This window comes from Eptatretus burgeri, chromosome 17 (assembly GCF_056783735.1).
Source record: "Eptatretus burgeri isolate ZD-2024b chromosome 17, Ebu_testis_v1, whole genome shotgun sequence".
Classification (NCBI taxonomy): domain Eukaryota; kingdom Metazoa; phylum Chordata; class Myxini; order Myxiniformes; family Myxinidae; genus Eptatretus; species Eptatretus burgeri.
The window spans coordinates 48,628,336-48,653,764 of NC_140977.1; the positions used below are offsets into that span (position 1 = coordinate 48,628,336).

At 45.9% G+C, this 25,429-nt stretch overlaps 1 protein-coding gene and 1 long non-coding RNA gene across 7 annotated transcripts in view; one reads left to right on the forward strand and one right to left on the reverse strand.

Moving 5' to 3' along the window:
* Positions 1-4,709, reverse strand: part of LOC147010027 (uncharacterized) — a 44,554-nt gene extending 39,845 nt beyond the window's left edge. For 2 of the 4 annotated variants that reach the window (XR_015052677.1, XM_085861106.1), the window contains exon 1: positions 4,264-4,697. Coding sequence is in view for 3 of the 4 variants with exons in the window: in XM_085861106.1 (XP_085717232.1) it covers positions 4,264-4,432 (169 nt within the window). In the remaining variant the exon portion in view is untranslated. Of the gene's footprint in view, positions 1-4,263 lie in introns of all 4 variants that reach the window. The other 2 variants (XM_085861105.1, XM_085861104.1) reach the window with 2 other exon arrangements.
* Positions 4,710-11,743: 7,034 nt separating this feature from the next.
* LOC147010028 (uncharacterized) lies at positions 11,744-25,016 on the forward strand. 3 transcript variants are annotated; one of them, XR_015052710.1, is made up of 4 exons: positions 11,744-11,858; positions 22,601-22,770; positions 23,528-23,632; positions 24,748-25,016. It is a non-coding gene; the product is annotated as an uncharacterized LOC147010028 (long non-coding RNA). The 3 variants fall into 3 exon arrangements; XR_015052708.1 differs by having other exon boundaries at positions 23,557-23,632; XR_015052709.1 differs by having other exon boundaries at positions 23,560-23,632.
* Positions 25,017-25,429: the final 413 nt, after the last annotated feature.

Consider the following 25,429-nt stretch of genomic DNA (forward strand, 5'->3'; position numbering starts at 1 on the left):
TACCACATCGCTAAACTGTAGTTTCCCTTTTAATAATGTAACTAAAGGATAAACTGATAGAGGAACAAGAACATTATCGACAAGTATAAGCCTTATGAGACCTTTTATTAAGAACAGTTATTACAGAAATGAAACATATAGGAATTAAACTCATGTGTACATCAAATTCAACGTTAAATATTAAACTTTACTGTGCAATTAAAGGAGAAAGTACTTTACATTTCATCTCAAGAGGACACATTTTTTAAAGTGCAATATAGTCAATGAAAGCAACATTTTGGTTAATATGACAAATGTCAGAAAAATGCATTGACCATTAGTACCATAAAAATAGCAAATAACGGCTAAGGACTTTAAAAAAAGTTTTAAAAAAAATAATAAGAGTAAATAAACTTAGAAACGAGTGCTCCATTACGACGTACCACTTCAATAAACCACACACATTACATAATTATTGCAAATATATATTATATATGTGAACATGTTATACATTGAAAAAAAAGAGGACATAAATATGATCTGACATTTGAGTTTAAAGATATTCGAGTTTGACATAAATGTGGCCAAAAATAAATTCAAAATGCAGTAAACTCTGCATAGAGAACTCTAACTGCAGTTTTCCAGATCCAAGTTTGAAAAATGTTTTCAAAACATAACCTAACATTGCAACAAACATTTTAGGTTACTTTTTGTCAAGTAAACCAATCCCAACCATATTTAGATGATTCAGTCGCTTATTTTAGCCTTAAATTGTGTTTGGAACTGAGCTTGTATGCTCCATATTTTTGCTCCAACTCATTCATTTTTATTTGTTGTTGTTGCATTTGACATTCCGACCAGTTTCTGTGATCACAGCAATCCCCTGCACAACGTGGCATGGTTTTTTTAAAGCAACATAAATTCTTTACCCAAACCGTTATTTTTACTCTAATTCCTTCAGGTTTGGGCAGATTTGACATTCTGACCATTTTCTGAACTCACAGCAATCCCTTCATCCTGTGATGTGATTGTTTTTTTTCTAAAAAAATTAAAAATATGAAAAACCACAATAGTAACCCTAACAGCTCGGAAATTGATGTCGGTTTGATTCCCGACTGTGGTATTGGGAGTTGCATGAATATTAATGTATGCATGATGAGTCAGAACTAACGAGGCGGAACTGAGAGTGACGTCAGCGGGCTGTCGAAGAGTGGAGGAGTTGAGAGCCGCCATAAAACGATTGAGCCAAAGGACTGAGTTGTTGGCTGATTTTATTACACAACACTCACATGCGATGGCACTCAGATTTTAACACATCCTTTGGGTAGCACTTGCAGTGAAGCATACCAAATTTTGAAGTTCTGTGGAACATCGGTTGGATTTATTTGCATTTTCCTCTCCACAGGATAGTTGAATTCTGTCCCTTAATCGTTTATAATCACCTTCTTCACGGTTGCATGGCACCAGCGTTTTTGCATGAAACAAAGTCCACCTGTTTACTGTACATGCAGGTTCTTGTTGATGTCCACTAAAAGTTTTACTGGGCAGTGACACACATTTACAGGGGGTGGTGCGTGGTAATCATTAGTTCGGCATTATGATTAAGGAAATCGTTTGTATAAACCCCTAAGTAAGCCTCTACCATGGGCGCAGGAAGACTTGGCAAGAGAGGAAGAGAGGGGCAGAACTACGAACGCCTCTGGGCAGAGTTTGCCTGGTGTTGGCTTATTGGTTCGGGTGGTGGGCGTGGGATGCGAGGGTCCTGAGTTGAAATCCCACTCAGCTGTTGAATTAATACCAGGTGGAGTTGACTCTGCCTGTCATCCTTCCAAGGTTGGCAAAAAGAGTGCCCGCTTGCTAGTGTCCTGTGTCGGAGTGGCAACCTGTTCAGGATTGTGCGCAATCGCCAAGGAAAATGGTTAGGCAGCACCAACATTCTGCACAGAGTCTGGTCCCAATGGATGGATGGATGGGGTGGAGTGATAGACGCCTTCAAGGGCAAAGCGTTGCCTGGGGAGAAAAGGGAGGAACTGACAAGGGCAGAGAGGGATTGTGCAAGTCAGAGGAGGAGAAGATCTGAGGAGACTTGGAAAAATCTCTGCAGACTGCAGACTTGGATACAATCACAAGCTGGTCAAACACTTGGAACTTATCTTTGAATCCTGACAAATCTCACACCCTCACAATGACTCGACGAAAAAACCGTCTGGAAACCACCCCATCTACTTTCTCAACAATCCTCTTCAACAAGTCCTTCAATTCAAGCTTTTGGGCCGAACTATCTGCCACGATCTTTCCAAGGAAAGCCACATCTCCAAGCTGGCCTCCAAAGTCAGTCAACAACTGGGCATCCTACGTCATGCAAAATCCTTTATTGGCACAGCTGAGCATGTAATCACTTACAAAGCTTTCATCCTGATGGAGTTCTGCTCTCTCCTCTGGAGTGGTGCTCCTGCTTCACATCCAGCTCGACTTCATGCTGTGGAAAACAAGGCTTTTAGGATCATTGGTATATCCCACGATGAAGCCTTTTTTGGGTCTCTCGCTCTCTCACCAGATGCAAGTCGGTGGCCTTCTGTCTTCTACAATCTCCTCTTTGGTCTTGCCCCCCTGCCCTGTCTGCGATCTGTCCCCCCTATATTTCCACAGGGTGCTAAGGTCAGGTCAGGTATAGAAGTGTGCGCCAGAGCAGTAAGTCACTGCATCCACTTTCTGCCAGTACTGCAGGGACCTCCATCTGGCCATCCCCCAGGCAAATGCTTGGCCCATCCCCATCTCCTTGTGATGCTGATAAACTTGCTGCAATCATGAGGCAGATGGTCAGTCCATTGACCTCCTCCACTCAAGAGGCTCCCTCACTAAGAGAATATGGTGAGCAGGATCAGCATCAGGAAAACGAGACATGTGCCCATACAGCTGCAGCTCACCCTCACAGACTACGCAACCACTCATTGGACACAAAGTCCAACCAGTGATAGCCAAGAATTCTCTGAAGAGACCTGGAACCAAAGGAACCAAGTCTCCAGGTTCCTTTGTCCTCAGTCCTTGTCCTTTCAATGTCCTCAGTTATATCTACTATTGCCATTGTTGTTCTTCCACTGCCCATTTCCTTTATTGTTTCCTCGATCACAACTTGTCTTTTTTTTTCCTTTCTTCCTCATTGATCATTGAACAAGATTATTGATCAACTTTGAACCATCACAGTTCAAGTAATGAATGTTTTTCGTTTTAACATTTTGGATCTGAAATAATTTGATCACTATGTTGATTGATTTTGGCTATAAACCAACCAGTGATAGCCAAGAATTCTCTGAAGAGACCTGGAACCAAAGGAACCAAGTCTCCATCTCAGATCCCTCATCAGAATCCAAATCTCATGGTAGAGCAAGACTGGAAGCATGAAGGACCTGAAGACTCGGACTTTGATCCTCCTGCACAGGTACTGACAGCGCCACACCTCATGATCCAGTGAATCCTTGACTCCCCAGTCCAGACCCAGATATATATTCAACTCTGGCTCACAGCCAGCAGAGGCATATCACCACCAAGGTAACTGAATCTCTCTGTGACCAAAACATCCTCACCACAAACAAGCGCAGACAAGCCAACAGCATCCAAGATGTCATTGAAAGCCTGGATCTTAGTTTTGACCAAGGAAACAGGTAATCCCAGTGGCTCCGACTCCTCAATCAGTATCTCAAGGGTCCCCAAAAGGATATACAGAGTATTTTGCACTCAACTAAATTCTGCCCTCCTTTCCCCGAAACTGCTCCAGTTCCTGGGAATATGAATGTCAGGATGCGGTGAAGAAGTTGTTTTATTCGTGAATATCTATCGTGGACACGTCTGTATTAGGGGCGTCTGGTCAGATCAGCATTTGATATTGATACAGATCACAGAAAACTCGGTCTGGAATTGAAGAAGAAGAAGATGGAGATGGACAAGAGGGAATGTTCGGGATCGAGGATTGTGGAGAGAAGAACTCGTCGTGCTGACTCCACAAGGTGGGATTAATTGGGAATATTAAAATAGTGTTTGTACGTAGTACATAGATACACTGTGCACGATAATATGTTCGTGTCCAATGGATTATATACATTTAAAATGTTATATTCATGGATCGTCGACAAATCAAAGTGAAATATTTAATTTGTTTAAGAATCTGCAGTTTCTGTGGAGAAAATGTTCTGAGGTAAATTAATCTCCCCCCAAGTGGTTATTATTTAAATCAACCTCCGTCAGTACGTAATAAATAGATATCTCCTGCACGAGAGAACCCTGTACCTGGTCCCTGGTCCCTCCCGTCTCCAACACGAAGGTTGTGAACGTCCAGGATCCTGAACCCGGAGATCCCAGCAACCGCTCCCGGACTCCCTCTGTTCCCTCCATCACTTCCCGACTTGGTGTCCGAGGAGCTCGAATCGAGGGCGCAGCTCGACAGGTCTCTGTCCATGACCCTCAGCTCGAGGAAGCACCACGTTCGGTTCCACGTTCCGGTCTCACAGACACTCTCTCGGACAAGAACTTAGTCCAGATATCTTTGAGTGTCTGAACCACGTGATTGGATTTCACGGAAATTCAAACCGAGTTTAACGTTCCTGTGAATGAAACGGAGTCACTCGAATTAACATGAAACCCACGATTTTTGGTTTAGATTTTCATGTTAACTTGAGGAATATTATAATCGGTCTGATAGCGAGAAGGTTAAAGGGAGAATGGACAACTTCAGCTTACACGATACACACAGAGATGGCTGTGAACAACAATGTGAACAAATCTGAACATCGACACTCAACAGGCCCATCCCCCCCTCAACCTCGTGCGGTGTATAAAGTGAGTCTGGCCAACTGAACAAACGGTTCCAGGTTACTCCTCAGCGAGCCATTGAGCGTGCAGTGAGAGTGAGTGAGTGAGTGAGTGAGTGAGTGAGTGAGTGAGTGAGTGAGTGAGTGAGTGAGTGAGTGAGTGAGTGAGTGAGTGAGTGAGTGAGTGAGTGAGTGAGTGAGTGAGTGAGTGAGTGAGTGAGTGAGTGAGTGAGTGTGAGAGAGAGAGAGAGAGAGAGAGAGAGAGAGAGAGAGAGAGAGAGAGAGAGAGAGAGAGAGAGAGAGAGAGAGAGAGAGAGAGAGAGAGAGAGAGAGAGAGAGAGAGAGAGAGAGAGAGAGAGAGAGAGAGAGAGAGAGAGAGAGAGAGAGAGAGAGAGAGAGAGAGAGAGAGAGAGAGAGAGAGAGAGAGAGAGAGAGAGAGAGAGAGAGAGAGAGAGAGAGAGAGAGAGAGAGAGAGAGAGAGAGAGAGAGAGAGAGAGAGAGAGAGAGAGAGAGAGAGAGAGAGAGAGAGAGAGAGAGAGAGAGAGAGAGAGAGAGAGAGAGAGAGAGAGAGAGAGAGAGAGAGAGAGAGAGAGAGAGAGAGAGAGAGAGAGAGAGAGAGAGAGAGAGAGAGAGAGAGAGAGAGAGAGACATGGAAGCCCACCTCCCTCACCCCCCATAAGGATAGCCAGCGTCTCCCCAAAGATTACTGCATCATCTGCGAAATCAAGATCAGAAATATTGACCGAGGGTTCCGCATCTGCGATGTACAATGGAACAAGAAGGAGAGTCTTCACGGATATGCTGGCCAGACATTCAAAATGGTGGTGCAGCTTTGTAAGAAGATGATCCAGGAACGGGATGGCCGAAGCATTTTGTCCTCGTCCAATGATGAATTGGCCACAATATTCACCCTCAACGTTTGCGGACCACAGTTTCATGGCATGGAAACCTCAATTTTCAAACACTTGCCAGGATTTTAAGAGGATTTTTTTTGTTTCAGGTCGCGGAATTCAATCACCAATTATTTTGGAGGTCCACATCGGCCAAAAGGACGACATAGGCCGAATTTCTAAAATTGTCACTTTTCATCCGATTCACTTGAGATTTGAAGAGGAGTTGCACATTTGGTTATTCAATTCAACCACCAATTATTTTTGAGGTCAAATTTGTTTTATGGATTTTGCAAGTGACGTGCTCTGCACATCTTGTTCTTGTTTATCGCTGGAATCCTTCGGATTTCGGCAATGATGTAGGTCGGTTGTGTGTCATTCTGTGTGTCTGTTTGTTTGTGTGTTTTGTTTACCCTATAACAGTCACACCGTTTCAGCGATCATGACCAAAATAGGTACAGACGTCGGACATGGACCAACTTCGACATTTGTCGTTTTTGGTGAATCTAGGTCAAAGGTCAAGCTCAAGGTCACCGAAAAACCAACATTCTTATTTTCGCAATAACGTCCGCTAAAATGGTCGTATCGACTTCAAACCAAATCCAAAATGTGCATATTCCAATTGTACATCCAACCATATGTCTCATTGGGGTGTCACACCAACATCCTCTTCGCGGTCGGGGGTCGAATGTCAGGGGGGTCGAGTCAAAAATTTCAAATTGCGATAAAAACGCCATTTCAAGTCTGATTGATTTCTTCGTTGTGATAATGACCAAACTAAGTGCTATAACTCATTAAACAGCAGCACTATCGACTTGTATGAACCAAATTGATTTCCAGAGATTTTTTGTTTGTTTTTCAGAGATCGTGGAGATATCACAAAGTTATTCCGGCAATTCCTTGCTCAACGAGCAATTTCATTTTTTTTCTTCATTCCCTTTTTTCCCATGGGAATTCTTCCATAAGATCATACTCTCATGAACATATTTATCCCATCACAACTGCAGTTCCCATACACATCCTCTCGCCACTGGTTTCATAAATCCTGTGGTGTGGGAGTTGTGACATCGAGTCACGACGTGCAGCGTCGTGTTGGGTTGACCTCTTTCATCACGTGGTGCTCCATCCCGTGACGTGGTGCTCCATCCCGTGCCGTGGTGCTGCCTTGGGTTATACAGAATCATGCGACGTCGCATTGCCTGGCATCACATGCCACAGCATCACAACACACGTGTAATGTATCAGGCAGGAAAGTGGTTTGAATGCTCCATCAATCTTTTATTGTGTTCCACACACAGAAACCTCAGAGCTTCTTCGTTCTGCAGCTTCATTCCCACCTCCTGATGACCGCGCTTCCGGTTGATCTGATACATGAATACATGACATCATCTTCCTCGCATTGTGTGAAAATGCATAAAAGATGAACACAGGAGTCATGAAGACACAAGTATTTGATAAAAAGATCATGAATATATGAGTATTGGCGACAAATCAATGTGGATTGGCCCCTTTGGAACTCTGGATGATCGTCGGGGTACAAAGCCGAGAGAAGGCCCCGCTGGTGATGCTGCAACAGCGTTATTGGGATCAGCCTCAGGGAGTGGTGCAGCACCATCTGCATCAACGTCACTGGTCACAGGTTCAGGAAGTGGCGAGACATAATTTGTGAAGATGACAGGATCATAAGACGGATACCAGACACGATCAAGGTGCCTCCGTACAACTCGACTGCCCTCGAGGTTGATCTTGTGGGACAACGCTCCCTCGTTTTTGTGACCCCTCCCTGGTTGCCAACCCTTTCCGCGACCAAAGTTTTTCACAAACACCGGGTCCCTGATGTTTGTCGAGCGCTGTACAGCGTGTTTGGAATGATGTCTCTGTTTCCACTGATTTAGAAACACGACTGACGTCATGTCTGGTCTGAGACAATCCAGCCTTACAAACAAAGCTGGTGTCACACCCGTTGTCGTGTGGGGAGTGATGCGGTGAGTGAAAAGCAAACGTGATAGTCTGTTTTGAAGGTTTCCGCCGTGTGTCTTATTGAGACCAGACTTGATGAAACTCACGAACCCTTCGGAGAGTCCTTTTGAAGTTTGATGGTGTGGACTCACAAACTTATGAATTATACCGTTCAGGCGGGTGAAATCGCACTTGATATACAGGTTCCATTGTCAGTGAGTATCATGCGTGGCAAACCATGAGTGGTAAAGCACAGGCACAGCCTCTCTGTGGTGACGTGTGAGGTTGCTGTCTGTGTTGCATCGGCATCGATCCCTTTGGTGTGAGCATCCGTAACAATAAGAATCATACGGCCTGCGATGGGTCCAGCATAATCAAGATGAATCCTCTGCCATGGTTCAGTGGGCCATTCCCAGGGGTGCTGTGGTGCCTTTTCAGGGGAGTTTCGACTGCTTTTTGCATGGATAACAATGTTTCACACACTGATCGATGTCGGAGTCAAGATGAGGCCACCAGACATCGTTCCAGGCCAGCGATTTGATTCTTGCAATGCCTGGATGACAATCGGAAAGCTGATTCAAATCTTTGTGTGGAAGTTTGGGAGAATGACCACTCGGCATCCCCACAGCAAGCAGCCATTCTTGACACTAAGTACATCTTGCCTGGCCTTGCACAAATGCAATTCAGCATCAGCACCACGTAGAAGGCCCCACCCTTGCCCAGTAGCATGAATAACCTTGGAAAGAAGGGGGTCATGCCTGCCTGGTGTAGGTCCGTATCTGGTTGGCATCGATTTGGTTATCATTCAAAAATTCCATCAGAGATATCACGCTGCCAGGTGTTGGGGGTCAAACACTGTGTCCAGAAGTGGCAGGCGACTCATGGCGTCTGCAACTGAAATTGTAGAGCTAGATATGTCCGTAATATTATTACGGATTTGGAGAGCTTGTGCACACAAACAGCCAGAGTCCCTAAGCTGATTATTTCGATAAGTATGTGTACAATTAGAATCCATCCCATTCTGTGTAATGGGAATTACATGTGTGCGCTACAGGTTATTTGATAGCTTGGTTTTTTTGACAACAACTTCAACAACAACCACGCCCATCTTCGCTGCCTCACCATCGGCCATTGCACACGTGCGTGTCGGCACGTACGTCAACGGAGTCCAATGTGCAGGCGGGTTTCTCGGACGTTGACGTCTTGGATTTCACCCCAAATATCACCCCTCTCAGCCAATCAGAGAGGTGCGAGCACGTCTGCCGCCTCTCAGCCAATGGGGAGCCAATGTAACATGTTGCTGCTCGACTTCCTGCTTGAGGGGCGGAGACATGGGCACCTCCCCCGGACCAATCTCTGACAGACAGGAGATCGCCCAATGAGCTTGTCCAATGAGGGGGGTGAAGTGGGACGGATCCTTCTCACCTGTAAAGACAAAGACATAATCGTGTGGGGGCGACCCTGTGAGAGAGTCTGAGGGTTCGTTGGTTGAGGCTGAGATTCTTCCCACCGTGAATCGCCTGCCTGCGAGCCGGAGGAGCCTGCCAGCACCTGACGCTACCCTACGTGCCTGGTGCTTGGACCAGCATCATGTTGCGAGTTCAAGTCCCACCGGGCCAGATCGTCGGGAACCGCACGAAGCGGAAAGATCCAAGCCAGAGATCTTACCTCCAGCTCACCTTCCCTCCAAGCTGGGGGTATCAAGAAAGGCCGCGACCACCATTTCTTTGTGTTTTGTGTGTGTGTGTGTGTGTGTGTGTGTATGTGTGTGTGTGTGTGTGTGTGTGTGTGTGTGTGTGTGTGTGTGTGTGTGTGTGTGTGTGTGTCTGTGTGTGTGTGTAGGCCCACCTGATAAGTAGAATTATTGAGTGTTTTTTGTTGCGCATAATTTGCATTGCTTATTCGGATAACTCTGCTCTGTGTCCCCCTACCTCTTGCAAATAAATATCTTAAATGTTCCAGCTTGTTTCTGTGTTTCTTTCATTGACTGAGCACATTGTGTGTTGAGAAATAGCAAGGCCGTAAATTGTTCATTTGGACCTACACGCCTCAGTAACTTCCGCTTGGGTTGCACACGGTTCGAGCACGGGAACGGCTCGTTCCACTCAAGGTCCGTTGAGGGTGTGAATTCTCCGGTGGCTTTGCCGCATGGGTAATTAGGTGTATTGAAGTTTAGCAATTGACCCCACTCCACGCAGTCGAATTATTGGCGATTCATGGTCCTGCAAGGAAACCGTGCCTTTCGGACTTATCCGAGGGTCATGACCTAAATTCCAGTGTGTACGGTGGAGCTGACTCGACTGCTCCCCCTCGCGATCGTGCTCACCACCGATACCCGGCCCAGCAACGATATCACAATCATGAGTTGAGAGGGAAATGACCAGCATATGATCTGAGCTGGTAAGACCTCTCAGGTCGTTTTTTTTGGACCAAGCAAACTAATCAGTAGTTTCTGGTTCTTGTATATCATGAAATGTCGATCGAAGATGTACTGGTGAAATTTCTTCACTCCGACTACAAAGCCAAGTCTTTCTTTGTCCAGCTCACAAGTTCCCAGCCGGGGACAGTGTACGAGATGTGAATGCGATTGGTCTCTCGGTGTGATCTGGCATGATGTGTGACAAAACAACACCAACTCTGCACTGACTCGCATCATAGGACAGGACCATGTCTTTGCTGGTTCGGAGTGAACGAGAACATTTGAAGACTGCAGGATGTCTTTTGACTTCTGAAAGGCTGATGACTCTGCAATGTCTCATTTCCAGCTGACGTCTTTTTTGAACAGACAATACAGTGGGCGAAGCATGGTAGCAATGTTTGGGATATAACCGCTGTAATACTGCAGCATGCCAATGTAAGCCTTGAGTTCAAAAATGTTGGTCGGAGCAGGGTCGTCTTTGATTGCTCTGATCTTCTCTTCAGTGGGACGAAAGCCTTCGGCATGGACACGATGGACCAAATAGGTCACACACGGAACCATGAACTCGCACTTGTCTCTCCGCAGGTGTAGTCAAGAGTCGGAGATAATGCAAAGCACATGTTCGAGGATGTCAAAATGATGAAGCTCTCAGTGCCCAGTGACGAACACATCATCTTGGTAAATGACAACGTGTGGTTCAGCAGCGAACAGGCTATCCGTACAACGTTTGTAGATTCTGCAGTACAACTTTGGTACCCCGAGGCTATCCTGACAGGCGAAACAGCTTGGAGGTGAGTGTGTGTATCCCGAGGCTATCCTTTCGGAGAGGACAGCTTAGATTGGAGTGTGCGTACGTGTCACACACACGAACATTAATAATTATAGTTATGGTGAACATAAAGTGCAGGACTGGACATGTGGTAAAATTGCTCCAGAATTCCTATTTTTCACTCTTCTCTAGGTAATTATTGTCGGCCTGATTGTACTTTATACCAGGAACACCAGTAGATTATATTTTCACGACCTCGGCTGACAGGTTGTCCTCAAGGAAGACAAACTCTCCTCCAAGCTGTCTTGCCTGGGTTTTAATCTCGGACCAGCTATAAAATGCCATTCTGGTGTTTCACAGACTGACTGAATCATCAATGTGTGTGTCGTTATTCCGATGGACGACTGGGCATCTTGTCTTCCGACATTCGTTGATGCACATTAAAGATCCCAACGATGCCCTTCAGGAAGAGTGGGCGAGCTATCACCGGCACCATGACCAAGTTACAAATTCCTGCCCGAACATCTGCTGGGAAGGCAATGGCAAACCACCGAGTATAACCCTTGCTTAAGAAGCTGCTTCGGCGCCACAGACGCTCATGAACGAGGATGGAAAAATCAAATATCAAACCAGATTCGGCACAGGAACAAAATTTCCATGTTTTATGACGTCATCACTGTTTCTGCTGATCCAGGTGAGCTTCAGGTCCCATGGTGCTATTTTTGTTTCATCTGTTATTTATAGTTTGATTCTATTATGCACACAAGCACTTTATACATATCCTGTGTTGTCACATCCTCAGTGATGTATTTGGGTTTGTTTGAAATGTAAATCTAATTTATTTTCTGCTTTGTCGGAGCATCCAGGTTTACCTGGCAATGATTCACCAACATTTTGAGAAAACACAAATCGGGTCATGTCATCAATTTAGCTTCTGATAAAAGGACGATTCACTCTGTTCCACATCACTCGGAGATCATCTCAACACCTGTTCACCTGATTTTGATCCATCCTGTTCACTTGATTGGAAAGAGTCGGTAAGTTTGGGGAATCGTTCGTTCTCATGAAATTAGTTTTCTTATCCGAGATTATCTTGTTTGATATATCGAGTTCTGCTGGTTCGTTGTAATGAGGGATTATGGAGTTACTTTCAAACTTCTGGTGTGACAATTTTATTGCCTTCTCGATTTCCAGGTTCGAATAAACTCTTCTATTTCTTTGAGGGAGGATCTTCGGTTTGCGTTGCTCTGGCAATCTGAAAATGATGAACTGTGTTGTGAAACATGCTGGTTTGGTTGAAACCTCGGAATTCGAACTGCATTGTGTGACGACTTCACTCTTCTTCTTTGTGATTCAGCACAAGGATTCAGGGTCGATGAGGCCACAGATGTGCCACTGATTCAGTGCCCCCTGGAGGTTAAGGCAGTAATTTGGATTTTGTTTTTGTGGGATTTGGAATGTCTCGTCCATTTTTAATGAAGAACACTGTGGGATCTTGAACGTCGACTGACTATTTCTTCCAGATGGGATACCCAGTTTGTCTTACATCAGAAGGACGGCACAAACCATAAGCATTGATAAATCACTCAGTCTGTGAAGCACCAGGATGATATTTCATAGCTAAGTCAGGGTTCAAACCTCCGTTCGACAGCTTCGAAGAGAGTGTGCTTTCCCTGAGGCTATCCTTCCAGGCAAGACAACTTCGAGGTGAGTGTGTGTACCCCGAGGCTATCCTTACATCCCTTCTTTTTTTAGGTTGAAGGCCGCAGGCCTGGACTGAATCGTCCTCAACGAGGCCAAGCCTTAAATAAAATAACTGCATGAATAGAAAAGTAAAGAAAGAGAGAATAGTCTAAGCTTTTGAGAAAGTAAAAAATCTGCTTTTTGAAAAGGGGATGTCAAGTGTTTGGGGAGGAGTGAGAAGGTAAAGAGTTCCAGAGTTTGGCAGTGGAGGGGAAGAAACAAACATCATCACGGTCCATCCTTGAATGGCCAATGGCCACACAATTTGCATGTGATGTCGTGGCTTGTCGAGTATTCCTTGGTATCGCAAATGGTGGAGGTACACAAACAGCAAGTTCTTGCGAACAGACACCGAAGTAATTTCTGGAGAAAAGAGAAAGAGAGCCGATGATGCGGCGTAATTTGAGCGGGTCGAGTTTTGAGATCACATTGGTCGAGTTCACAAGTCGAATAACTTTGGATTCAATTGTGTCCAGTCAGTTCATGGAGCTGAAACCTCCCCAGATGTGAGAGCAGTACTCCACACAATGACGAATCAATCCTTTCTATAGTTGGAGCAACTGCTCAGAGGAGAAGAATCTTCAACATCTGAACAGGATTCTTAATTTCTCTGAGGCAGACTTCGCTATTTGCATAATATGTTGATTTCAGGATAAATTTCATGTTGGACGAATACCAGTAGGTTTATTGCATCACATGGTTTAACTCGATGGGGAGCACTCGGGAGAGTGCAAAACCTCCGCCACCAATACTACTGAGTCACTCAAGTGAACCTTATATCTTATTCATTAAATATGATGTCAACAGTGCTGACAGAGTTATAGTTCTTTTCTCCAACATTTTTTTTGGGTTGGAAATCACTTAAAACATGTAGAAATGCAAAAAAAAAAAAAATCCTTTTTTGGGGGGGCGGGGTAACAAATTTTTTTGGGGGGGGGGCAACAATTTTTTTGGGGGGGGGTTGGAAATCACTTAAAACATGAAGAAATGCAAAAAAAAAATTCTCTCAATTTTTTATTGGGCGGGGGGAGGGGGTCCAAGTCCAAAATCTAATGCCATGATCCTTGGAGCATACCTAACCCCCCCCACGAAGTTTCGTCGAAATCCGTCGAGGAGTTTTTCCGTAATACTGTTCACAAACAAACAAACAAACAGAAAGGGGTGAAAACAGAAACCTCCATCCATCTTCGAAGATGGCGGAGGTTTATTATGGAGCTTTCAAAGGAGATTGGAGAGTTGAGAGGAGTTTTAGAGATAGAGGGAGATGGGAAGAAATTGACTTTTTGAAACACTAAACTTAACTTGATTACATTTTCCCCACTGGGAGATCTTGTTCAAATCCTAATTTAAAGAGGTGGCTGTGATGAAACGAGATGTAGATCGTGGGAGGGAAGACGGGGCAGATGGGAAAGACATGGAGGAATGTAATGTTAAGTCATCAGCATACGAGTGCATTTGGTTATTTGTGAAAGAAAGAAGGTCATTGACAAAAAGAAGGAAGAGTGTTGGGGACAGAATGGAACCCTGAGGTACACCGCTGTTGATTGGGAAGGGGGAGATGAACGACCACCAACAATTACAGAGATAGAGTGGTCGGAGAGAAAGCTCGATGTGAGAGAGCCGAGTGAAGGAGGAAAGCTGAAAGAGGGAAGCTTGGAAATCAGACCTTGATGCCAAACTCTGTCACAGGCATTTGAGATGTCAAGGCCAACAACAAAGGATTCCCCATCGTCTCTCAAAGAGGACCTGACATTCGTAACATAAGAAAGGATATCACCTGTAGATATTAAAATCCTGGTGTTGGCTTCGTGGTTCGGGTGGTGGCTTGCACTCCTTGGGTCCTGAGTTCAAGCCCCGTTGGGCCGCTGAATTAATACACCAGCAGGTCGACTCAGCCTGTCATCCTTCCGAGGTCGGCGAAATGAGTACCAGTGCATTGGTAAGGTCCGTACGTTGTAACCCGGCAGAGGCGCGTCCCAACCAATGATGCAACCAGCAGCCACAGTCTGCACTCGATCGAGAGAGCGACCTGTTGATATTGCCTTGCAAAAGCCGTATTAGTGGTCAGATAGAAGACTGTGAGATTCAAGGTGCTTGAGAACATGGGAATTGAGAAGACATTCAATGACTTTGGAAACAGTTGAAGTCAGAGCAATAGGACGGAAGAAAGAAGGGTTTGAATGATCACCTTTCGTTAAAATAGGTCGTACGAAGGCATGTTTCCAGGAAAGAGGAAAAGTTTGGGTTTTTCAACATAAACGAAACAACGAGCAAGCACTGGTGCAAGTTCTGAAGCACATTCATTCAAGACACGTGGAGGAATGCCATCTTGCCCGTAGACCTTGCTTTTGTCCAGCGAGAGAAGTATTCTTTTGACTGTATGAAAAGAGATTATGGGGAGGGACATTGGATTGGTGAGGGGAGCATCAGAGAGATATGGAAGGTTCGAGTCATCCAGTGTGGAGTTCGAGGGAAAAGAGAACCAAAAAGAGTTGCTTTATCAGTCGGAGAGACAGTGATAGCATCATCGGAACAGAAAATCAAAGGAAAGGTAGAGCGACAGAAGTTGTTGGAGATACTTTTAGCTCAGGACTAGAAAGACGTGTTCGTGGTCGAAGATGAGAGGTTGTCACATTTCTTTTGAACTAGTGTGGGCCCGTAGGTGTGTAAACGACGACTGGATTGGGGCATTTTTTCACCCCCGTCTCTCGCCCCCCTCTCTCGTGGGTGAGGCGTGCCAGTATGTGCAGTTTCGTTCCTTCGCTCTCGTAAACGACGACTGGATTGGGGCATTTTTTCAAATAGATCAGACCAACCGTATCATAAATGGCCACAACTTGGGAAACATATTCAGGTCTCCAGCGTCAATTGTGACGTCATATCAAACGAAGAAGAATTGTGACACCCCTCTCTCTCTTGCCCCACCTCGCTCCTCCTCCTCTCTCCCCCCTCCTCTCTCGCCCCCACTCTCACCCCCCCTCTCTCGCCCCTCCTCTCTCCCCCTCTTTTGAATTGTGACGCCTCCTCTCTCTCTCACCCCCCTCTCTCCCTCTCCTCTCTCGCCCCCTCTCTCCCCTCCTCTCTCGCTCCTCTCTCGCGACTGACTGTAAATGTATTCACAAAAAAACAAAAACAAAATAAATAAATATATAAACATGAATTGTGACGTCATTCGTGAAGTCAGAGCACAGTGTCCTGTCATTGGTTTGGTAAATAAATGGCCATAACTTGGGCACCGCTTGTCCGATTAATATCAAACCTTGAAAAAGGTACATTCTAAGGTCCCCAGCGTCGATTGTGACGTCATACCAAACGAAGAAGAATTGTGACGTCAATCGTGGAAATAAATAAATAAGCATTAATTGTGACGTCATAGCACCGTGTCTTGTCATTGGTCGACAGATAAATGGCCGTAACTTGGGAACCGCTCGTCCAATTGATATCAAACCTTGAAAAGGCACATCCGCAGGTCGCCAGCAATATTCCTGGCAAGTTTCAATCAGATCGGACCGGCAGTCGTTGAGAAACGGCGGTCGCATACAGACAGACAGACAGACACATACACAGAGATTGCTGGAATTATAGATAGACAGGTACCGGCCCATCGGGGCGGGCCCATAGGTGCATAAACGATGACTGGATTGGGGCATTATTTCAATTAGATTGGACCAACCGTATCGTAAATGGCCATAACTTGGGAAACACCTGGGAAACATACTCAGGTCCCCAGCGCCAATTGTGACGTCATCTCAAACAAAGAAGAATTGTGACGCCACTCTCTGTTGCCCCCCCTCGCTCCCCCCTAGTCTCGTCCCTCCTCTCTCCCCCCTCCTCTCTCTCGCCCCCACTCTCTCGCCCCCACTCTCACTCCCCCTCTCTCTCCCCTCTCTTGAATTGTGATTCCCACTCTCTCTCACCCCTTCTCTTGCCCCCCTCTCTCCCCTCCTCTCTCACCCCCTCTCTCTCGTCCCCACTACCACCCCCTCTCTCTCCCTCCTCTCTCCCCCCTCCTCTCGCCCTTCCTCTCTCCCCCCTCCTCTCGCCCTTCCTCTCTCGCCTCTCTCTCGCCCCCACTCTCATCCTCCCTTCTCCCGTCCCACTCTCTCGCAGATATTGGTCGACAGATAAATGGCCGAAACTTGGGAACCGCTCGTCCGATTAATATCAAACACTGAAAAGGCACATCCGCGGGTCCCCAGCAATATTCCTGGCAAGTTTCAATCAGATTGGACCGTGAATCGTGCAAAAAAAATGCATAAATATTGTGACGTCATAGCACCATGTCTTGTCATTGGTCGACAGAAAAATGGCCGTAACTTGAGAACTGCTTATCCGATTTATATCAAACCTTGAAAAGGCACATCCATAGGTCCCCAGCAATATTCCTGGTAAGTTTCAATCAGATCGGACCGTCAATCGTGCAAAAAAAAAAAATACAAAAACATTAATTGTGGCGTCATTCGTGACGTCATAGCACCGTGTCTTGTCATTGGTCGACAGATAAATGGCTGCAACTTGGGAACCGCTCGTCCGATTGATATCAAACCCCGAAAAGGCACATCTGCGGGGCCCCGGCAATATTCCTGGCAAGTTTCAATCGGAATGGGGAAGCATTGTGACGTCATTCGTGATGTCATAGCACCGTGTCCTTTTTTTTTTTTTTTTTTTTTTGTATACCTTGGTCGAGGCTCGTATGAGAGCTAACACACAACTCACAGCAAGGAGGCATGAGACAAGAGGGGCGGGAGTGGAAGGGACAAAACATTGGGGAACAGACACAGGTGAACTGTGGAAGGATGGGGAAGGATGGGGATGGGACGGGGAACATGGCGAGGGGAAGAAGGACATTAAAGGGACTTTCAGGAAGGAAAGCAGGAGAATTGAAGGAAGTGGGCTTGGGTGGATTATCGGGGGTAGAAAAGATCGAGGATTTGGATGGGGGAAGATAAGAGGTGGTGGTGAACAGCTGTTTTGAAAGCCTGGAGGGAAGAATGGGAAAGAATAGAGTGAGGAAGTTTATTCCAAAGGCGGGAAAAAAGAGGAATGAAAGAGTGAAGATGAGCAGTGATTCGTGGTTTTGGTAGTTTTACCAGAAGGGGGTTGTTGGCGGACCTTGAGAGCCCTGTGGAAATGTGGTTGGGACAAATCACAGAGAGAGCAGGGGGGCAAGGCTGGAGAGGAGTCGGTAGAAGACAGAAAGACCACCGACCAACCTGCGGTGATTGAGTGAGAGGCCCAAAGACTCAGCTTCATTGCGGGAGATGCCAATGATCTTAAAAGCCCTGGTTTCGACAGCGTGAAGTCGAGAAAGGTGGGAGGCAGGAGCACCAGCCCAGAGGGGAGAGCAGTACTCCATCAGGCTACGGACAAAAGCTTTGTAAGTGGTCAGGAGCTCAAGAGGGCCGAGGAAGGACTTTGCACGACGGAGGATTCCCAGTCGGCGACTGGCTTTTGAGGCAAGGTTGGAAATGTGACTTTCCCAGGAAAGGTCATGGCAGATAGTGAGACCCAGAAGCTTGAAAGAAAAGACTTCTTCCAGAGGATTGTTGAGAAAGTGGATGGGGGTTTTGTAAACGGTCCTTTCAAGAGACATAGTGAGAGTGTGAGATTTGTCTGGATTGAAAGACATGTTCCACGTGTTGGACCAGTTTGTGATTTTATCCAGATCTGCAGTGAGCGAAGAAGCTGCTGCTTGCCGGTCTGAGGGATGACAGATGGTACGGCAGAGGGTGGAGTCATCGGCAAAGAGAAATAGAGGATTTTCCAGAGAGTCCGAGAGATCATTGATGAAAACCAGAAAAAGAACAGGGCCCAGAACGCTACCTTGAGGAACTCCAGCCTGCACAGGAAGAGGGGATGAAAGAACTCCATTTAGGGCCACACGTTGACTGCGACAGGAGAGGAAGTCTGCGAGCCATGAGTGGAGATGGCCTTGAATACCATGGGAAGAGAGTTTGGTGAGTAGGGCAGGGTGCCAGACTGTGTCAAAAGCACGTGATATGTCCAGGGATACGGCTCGGATTTCCTGTCTGGCATTGAGGACCTCCATCCATTGATGGGAGAGCAGAAGCAGCATATCCAGAGTAGAGTGACCTGGTCTGAAACCAAATTGATGATTGGAAATCAAGCCATTGGAGAAGAGGAAGGATTTCATGTCTGAAGCGATGATGGATTCCATAACCTTGCTGATGATTGGGAGAAGGCTGATTGGTCTATAGTTACAGGGATCTGTTTTTGCACCTTTTTTATGCAGGGCAGTGATGTTAGCAGATTTCCAAGCAGATGGCAGATGACCTTGGGAAAATGAGAGGGTGAATAGAACAGAGAGAGGGTGAGCAAGAGCAGAAGAGCAGGCTTTGAGGACACGTGGGCTGATGCCGTCTGGACCGGTTGCAGAATCTGACTCGAGGTTTGAAAGCAAGCTCTCCACCTTGTCAGGAGAAAAGGATACAGAGTCCAGGGACAGTTGGGTGCGACTGGGTAAAGTGGGTAGAGATAGTGATGGGTTTGGGACACAAGATTTAGCTGCAAACACCGAGTTTAGACATTCAGCTTTATCACGTGTGGAATCAGCAGTGCGGCCATTTGAGGTAAGGGAGGGGATGGAGGGGGAAACATACACCAGAAACAGATTTGATTAAACGCCACCAGGATTTTGAGGAGGGAGAGAGGTTTGAGAGTTCAGACTTGGAGATGAGAAAGATGTTGTTTTCTGGCTCTCCTGAGGGTAGCTACACACTTGTTCCGAGCTTTGTGGAAAGAACTGAGATTGCTCCTCAGTTGGGTTTGCTTTCCATGAGGCAAAGGCAAGTTGTTTCAGGACAACTGCCTCGCCACAAGCTTCAGTAAACCAAGGGCGGGAGGAAGGGTAAGACAACTGAACACGAGAGGGGATAAATCTGTGCATGAGGGAGAGCAAGTTTCTTTGAAAGAATTCCCAGGATGAGTTGATGTTTGAGAAAGTAGTAATAGGAGACCAGTCTGTAAGTTTGATGGCTGCTCTGAGACCCTGCCAGTCGGCTTGAGTGAAATGCCAGACTCGACGGCGGTGAGGTGGTTCTCTGATAACAGCCAGAGAGATGTCCACTTTAACAAGGACGTGGTCAGAAGAACCAATTGGAGCGAAGGAAGAGCAGCAGATATTGTCAGGGAAATTTGTCAAAATCAGATCCAGAAGAGATGGAGTACCATTGGTTGAGATCCGGGTCGGGAAGTTGACCGATTGAGTCAGTCCCAATGAGTCACAGAAAGCTTTTGCTGATGTCCCATGGCAGGTGAGAGAGGTACCCACACCTAGCCAACTGGCGTGATGACAATTGAAGTCGCCACATAAGAGGAAGAGAGAGTTTGGATGAGAAGATAGAAGATGGTCCATGTTTTCGGAGAGTGAGGTGTAGATGGAGTCATCACTGTTCGGTGGACGGTACAGTACACATATAAACATGAGGTGGGAGTGGAGGGGAAGCCGAAGCCAGAGGTATTCCTGGGGGTGTGGGGGAGTGAGAGCAGTGCAGGGAGAGTGAGGAATAGAGTCTTTGATGAAGAGAGCAACACCTCCACCAGGACGAGGCTCAGGTCTGTCATACCGTAAGAGGGAGTAACCAGGGAGAGATACTTGGGAGTCAGACACGTCTTGGGAGAGGAAAGTCAGACACGTCCTGTCTGATTTACAGACAATATATAGGTCGTAATTGGTTGACGGACATTGGTCATTGTATCACGTTATTCTTTTTATTCAATTATTGTGTACTGCCAATTATTGTGCTATTATTATTATACTGTTATCATTATTCTGAGAAAAAATGGCATGATAAGGTGAGAAGGTGGAACGACACTTCAGCTACCTTATATACACCTTTCCAACACTGAAAAAGGCAATAAAATGGCCGTAACTTGGGAACCGCTCGTCCGATTGGCATCAAACCTCGAAAAGGCACATCTACGGTGCCCCGGCAATATTCCTGGCAGGTTTCGATCAGATCGGACTGACGGTCGTGGAGAAACGGCGGTCGCAGACAAACAAACAGACAGACACACACATAGATAAAGGAATGCTTCCCCTCACGACTCATATGTTTGCAATGATTTCTGGAGGATATGAAAGATGAATGCGAGTCAAGGGAAGAAGACTTTTTCCATGTCCGAGATGCGGCATCCCTTGCACGAATGGCCGCAGAGCAGAATTGGTCAGAGAGATAGATTTGAAAGAGAAGGGGATAAAAGCCTCAATTCCTGCAATAATAACCTCAGCGACACGATCAGCAGAGATAGAGGCATCACTCGAGGAGAGACAGTCGTCTTTACAGGGAAAGTCAGAAAAGAAGTTTCGTAAACCAGTCCAGTCAGCATTATTAAAATGTCAATACTGGCGTTTCGTCGGAGCAGTCGGATGGGAAGTGGTGGAAAGTAAAGGGACGTTCACAGGATTGTGGTCAGAAGAACCAATTGGAGGTGAAATTGTGTTGTTGTAATGCAATGGACTGGAAGGGATGAACAAATCCAACGAATTGGTGGTATAGTCACGAGGATCTGGGATGGGTGATAATTTGTGGGAAGGGTGTGTGATAATTTGTTCCAAATCATTTAGAAAGGAAAACGTAAGAGCTTCAACCCCCACCCCCTCCCAACCCCCCAACATCTGTGTGGGAAGATTTCAGCCACTCTCTGTGGTGTCCACTGAAGTCTCCCACATAGAGAAATTCTGCTTGAGGGTGTTTGGATGTCAAGGCCTCGTGGCAAGAAGAAAATCAAGAAAACTTTCAAGTTTGTAGAATTTGGAGAGCAGTAAGTGAAACAGAGAAAGATAGTGATGGTCGGGAGAGAAATCTTCTATCATCCCATGGTGTCCTTCGTGTAGAGGAGGCGAGCTATCCCCGGCACCATGGCCAAATTCCAGCCATAATTTGTCAACCATCAATCCTGGTCAGCCGGTTATGAAGACTCGGGCAAAGCTTCCTGGTGGCTGACTCCATAAAAAGGGTGGGATAATGATGGTCGCTGAAGAAGAATGCAATTATTACGTCATAACAAGAACACCGATGACGTCATAGAAATCACTCATTCATCATACTTGCTTTGTGCCAAGTTTCAATTTCTTCCTTTGTGCAGTTTCAGACTTTCCGTTATTAACATACTAGTACGTGCCCGTACGTGCAAAAAAAAAAAATAAATAAATAAAAATAAAAAACTTTCAAACCACGTGCCAGAAACAACAGCACACAGGCCGTTCCTTCGGTCTTGCGTGGTGGTCCGTGCAAACCAAAACAAAAAAATAATTAACTTTCAAACAACTACACAGGCCGCTCCTTCACTCTCGTTTACGACAACTGGATTGGGGCATTGTGTTTATCCATAAATGTGCATTAAAAGTCGAGAAATTATTAGAATACACTAAGTCATCACTATCCGGAAGTCCGAACGTTGTAACCTGAAATGGGGAACGTGGCTGAGGATTCCAACGGCCACGAAAACGCAGCAACGTTTTCTGTCATTGGTTGGTAAATAAATGGCCATAACTTGGGAAGCACTTGTCTGATTCATATCAAAACTTGAAAAGGCACATCCTCAGGTCCCCAGCAACATACCTGGCAAGTTTCAATTACATCGGACCAGTGGTTGTCGAGAAACAGCGGTCACACACTCACACACACACACACACACACACACACACACACACACACACACACACACACACACACACACACACACACACACACACACACACACACACACACACACACACACACACACACACACACACTGCTGAAATTATAGATAGATGGCTGCCACACCACGTGACTTACGACGTCATTATTATCATTAAAACATTGTGCATGAGAAGCGCACTAACGTCGAAAATCTCGTCTGAATCCAACAAGCAGTATCTGAGACGAACACGAAAGTTCTGTGCAGACAAACAGACAGACAGACAGATAGACAAACAAACAAACAGACCCAAATGCAACATCCTCTCCTTTGGCGAGGGGAATAATCTCTGGTACAGCTCCATCACAAAACCCACTCCAATGTGCTGCAGGACCATGAAGTTGCTGATATTGAGTACGATGCTCCTTTCTCTGGCCTTCGTTGGGTCGTCAACCATGATGGAGGAACCAGAACCAGGAGAGGATCATGATGGACCAGATCAGCGAGGACAACCAGACGTGCGTTCTTCTTCAACACTTTACAAACGTAGAATTTTTCGAAGTAAGTATAAACGTTAAATTCCCGATAATCTCATTTTCCCACATTCGAGATTTCCCTTTTTCGTTTCGTAATATTTGTGCAAACAATTTCACAGTAAATGAGAATCAATAACTCCATGTCTATCTTCACATTCATCTCCTCATTTCCTTCCTTCACAAAACGCCCACCCCTCCCCCCTCTCTTTACCCCGACCATCTCTACACCCCTCCCTGCCGCCCTCGACCCCAACCATATCTTCACCCCCAACACCCACCCCTCCCCCACTCTTTATCCCGACCATCTCTCCAACCCCCCCCCTGCCCACCCCTCCCTCCCTCAAACCCGACAATCTCTCCACCCCCAACCCACCCACCCCTCCCCTACCGTCTCTCCATCCCTCCCTCGCCCACCTCTGCCGCCCTCTACCCCAAACATATCTTCACCCACCCCCGTCCAACCCTCCCCTTTCCACCTCCACCGTCTCTCCATCCCCCACCCTTTACCCCGACCATCTCACCAAACCCCACCCACCCCTTCCCCCTCCACCCCGACCATCTCACCAAGCCCCACCCACTCCTACCATCTCTCCACCCCTCCCCTTACCATCTCTCCATCCCCCTGCTCTTTACCCCCACCATCTCTCCACCCCACCCCCCACCACCGATCTCCCCTCAACCTGCCCCCCCTACCCATCCCTCCTCCACCATCTCTCCCTCACACCCCTCCCCCCCCACCCCCATCAACTTCTTTTCCACAAATCAACGTCTTGCACCTTCAGATTTCCACTCCATCGGTGTTTCTTCACAGTAGGGGGAGGAGGAGGACGAAGAGGACGAGGAGGAAGAAGAGGAGGATTGGTTGATGGATGAGGGATCACCAAGAGGTATGTGCAGTTCCGGTTTAATCTTCACAAATGTCGAGTGATGAATGTTTTCATAAATTACTCACAATGTGTATTTAATTTCACCAACTTTTCAAAAATATTTCTTGATAATCATTCAAAATTTCCTTGTAATAAATATGATCTTCTCGGGAAGATAAAACAGGGAGGGGAATTTATATCTGACACATTTATCATCATTTTGGCGGGAAGCAGTGAGGGTGGAGATTATATTTTCTCCCACAGTGTTGTAGGTGATACATGAACGTTTTGAATGATGGAACACTGTGACGTACACACGATAATTAACCTGCATGTATCGATTAATTGAAGGAAAACTTCGCTACAACAACCATCCACACTCTTGTTCAAGATACATCACACGAGGTGATGAACAACATGTCGATTCGTTGTCGGAAATGTAAAAATTACAATGCGGATCATTGTCACATGTAACTTTTAAGCAACTTTATTATATCTCAATATAATCTCCAATCGACGTGATTACCAACTACCTGCTTCACACAGTATTTGTCATATTCATTAATTATTTACAACACTAATGAATGGGTCAGAAATACAACCCCCCCCTTCCACCCCCGCCCCACCTTGTACTTCTCAATCCATGAACCACTCGTTGATGGAAGACAGTCGTCGGGCAGGTAGCTTCGTATCTCACTCAACGTCGAGGTGTCTTATCCTGGGTTCGAGTTCCGATGTTGGATAAGGAACTCGGTATCTCACTCAACATTGATGTTTGTTATCCTGGGTTCGAGTCCCGATTCTGTGAAATTTAAACCATCATTCTGACACCGTGAGAACAGGTGATGATTCCTCCCAGAGGAACATAACACGTCATGGAGGATGTCACGGTTACTGTGACAGTTACAGATGTCTTTCCTTTATATTTCGGGTTGTTTGGTTCAAGATACCATGGTAAAAGATGAAGTGATAAGAGTTTGGGGTGTGGGGTGTGGTGTGTGAGATCCACATTGTGTCTAAAATGTAAATATTTATTGATCCAGTCGAAGGGAGGATCTGCTTGGTATAACTTATTGACATGATTAACCAATCTCATGAACAATCCGTGAAATTACATCTTTCCTTCTCACCCCAAGTGGTTCATCAGGTTGAATAAGAGTTCCAAGACCATGACCGGACACACCTCCTCACATCTTCTCATCCCATTCTTCCAACAAGACACCTGTTTCACCATTTCCTCTGCTTGATGTTCCTGCGATGTGTTGATGGTGAACAATGATTATCAACATGAACAGTTTCTCATCAAATATCAACCCTTTATCACATCAATAAATGTAAAATCTCTATTTCATGTTTGTCCATCCATCATGTAACTGTAGCTTCCAATAAACGCTTCAGCTCGTCACCTTTGTGTTTTCATTACACGGTTGGGTACCACGCCGTCCCCTCGAGTGTAATCACCTTTGATTCAGCAATTTTGGAAGCACAATGCTTCAGTGTAGCCAATCCGCGTCAGCAGACATCATCACGTGACACCACGTACTTGAACCTCCAAAACACAAGATGGTCCATGGGAGAAATCCTTGGTGATTATTATCTTGTTTTAGGAGGGGAGGTTAATCACAGGTTCACATTTTGCTTTACTTTCCCTTTTCTTCATTATATTCTTCATTTCCCTTTCTTTCGCATGGAAATTCTTCCATAAGATAATACTCTCATGAACATATTTATCCCATCACGACTGCAGTTCCCATACACATCCTCTCGCCACTGGAATCGGGAATCCTGTGGTGTGGGAATTGTGACATCGAGTCACGA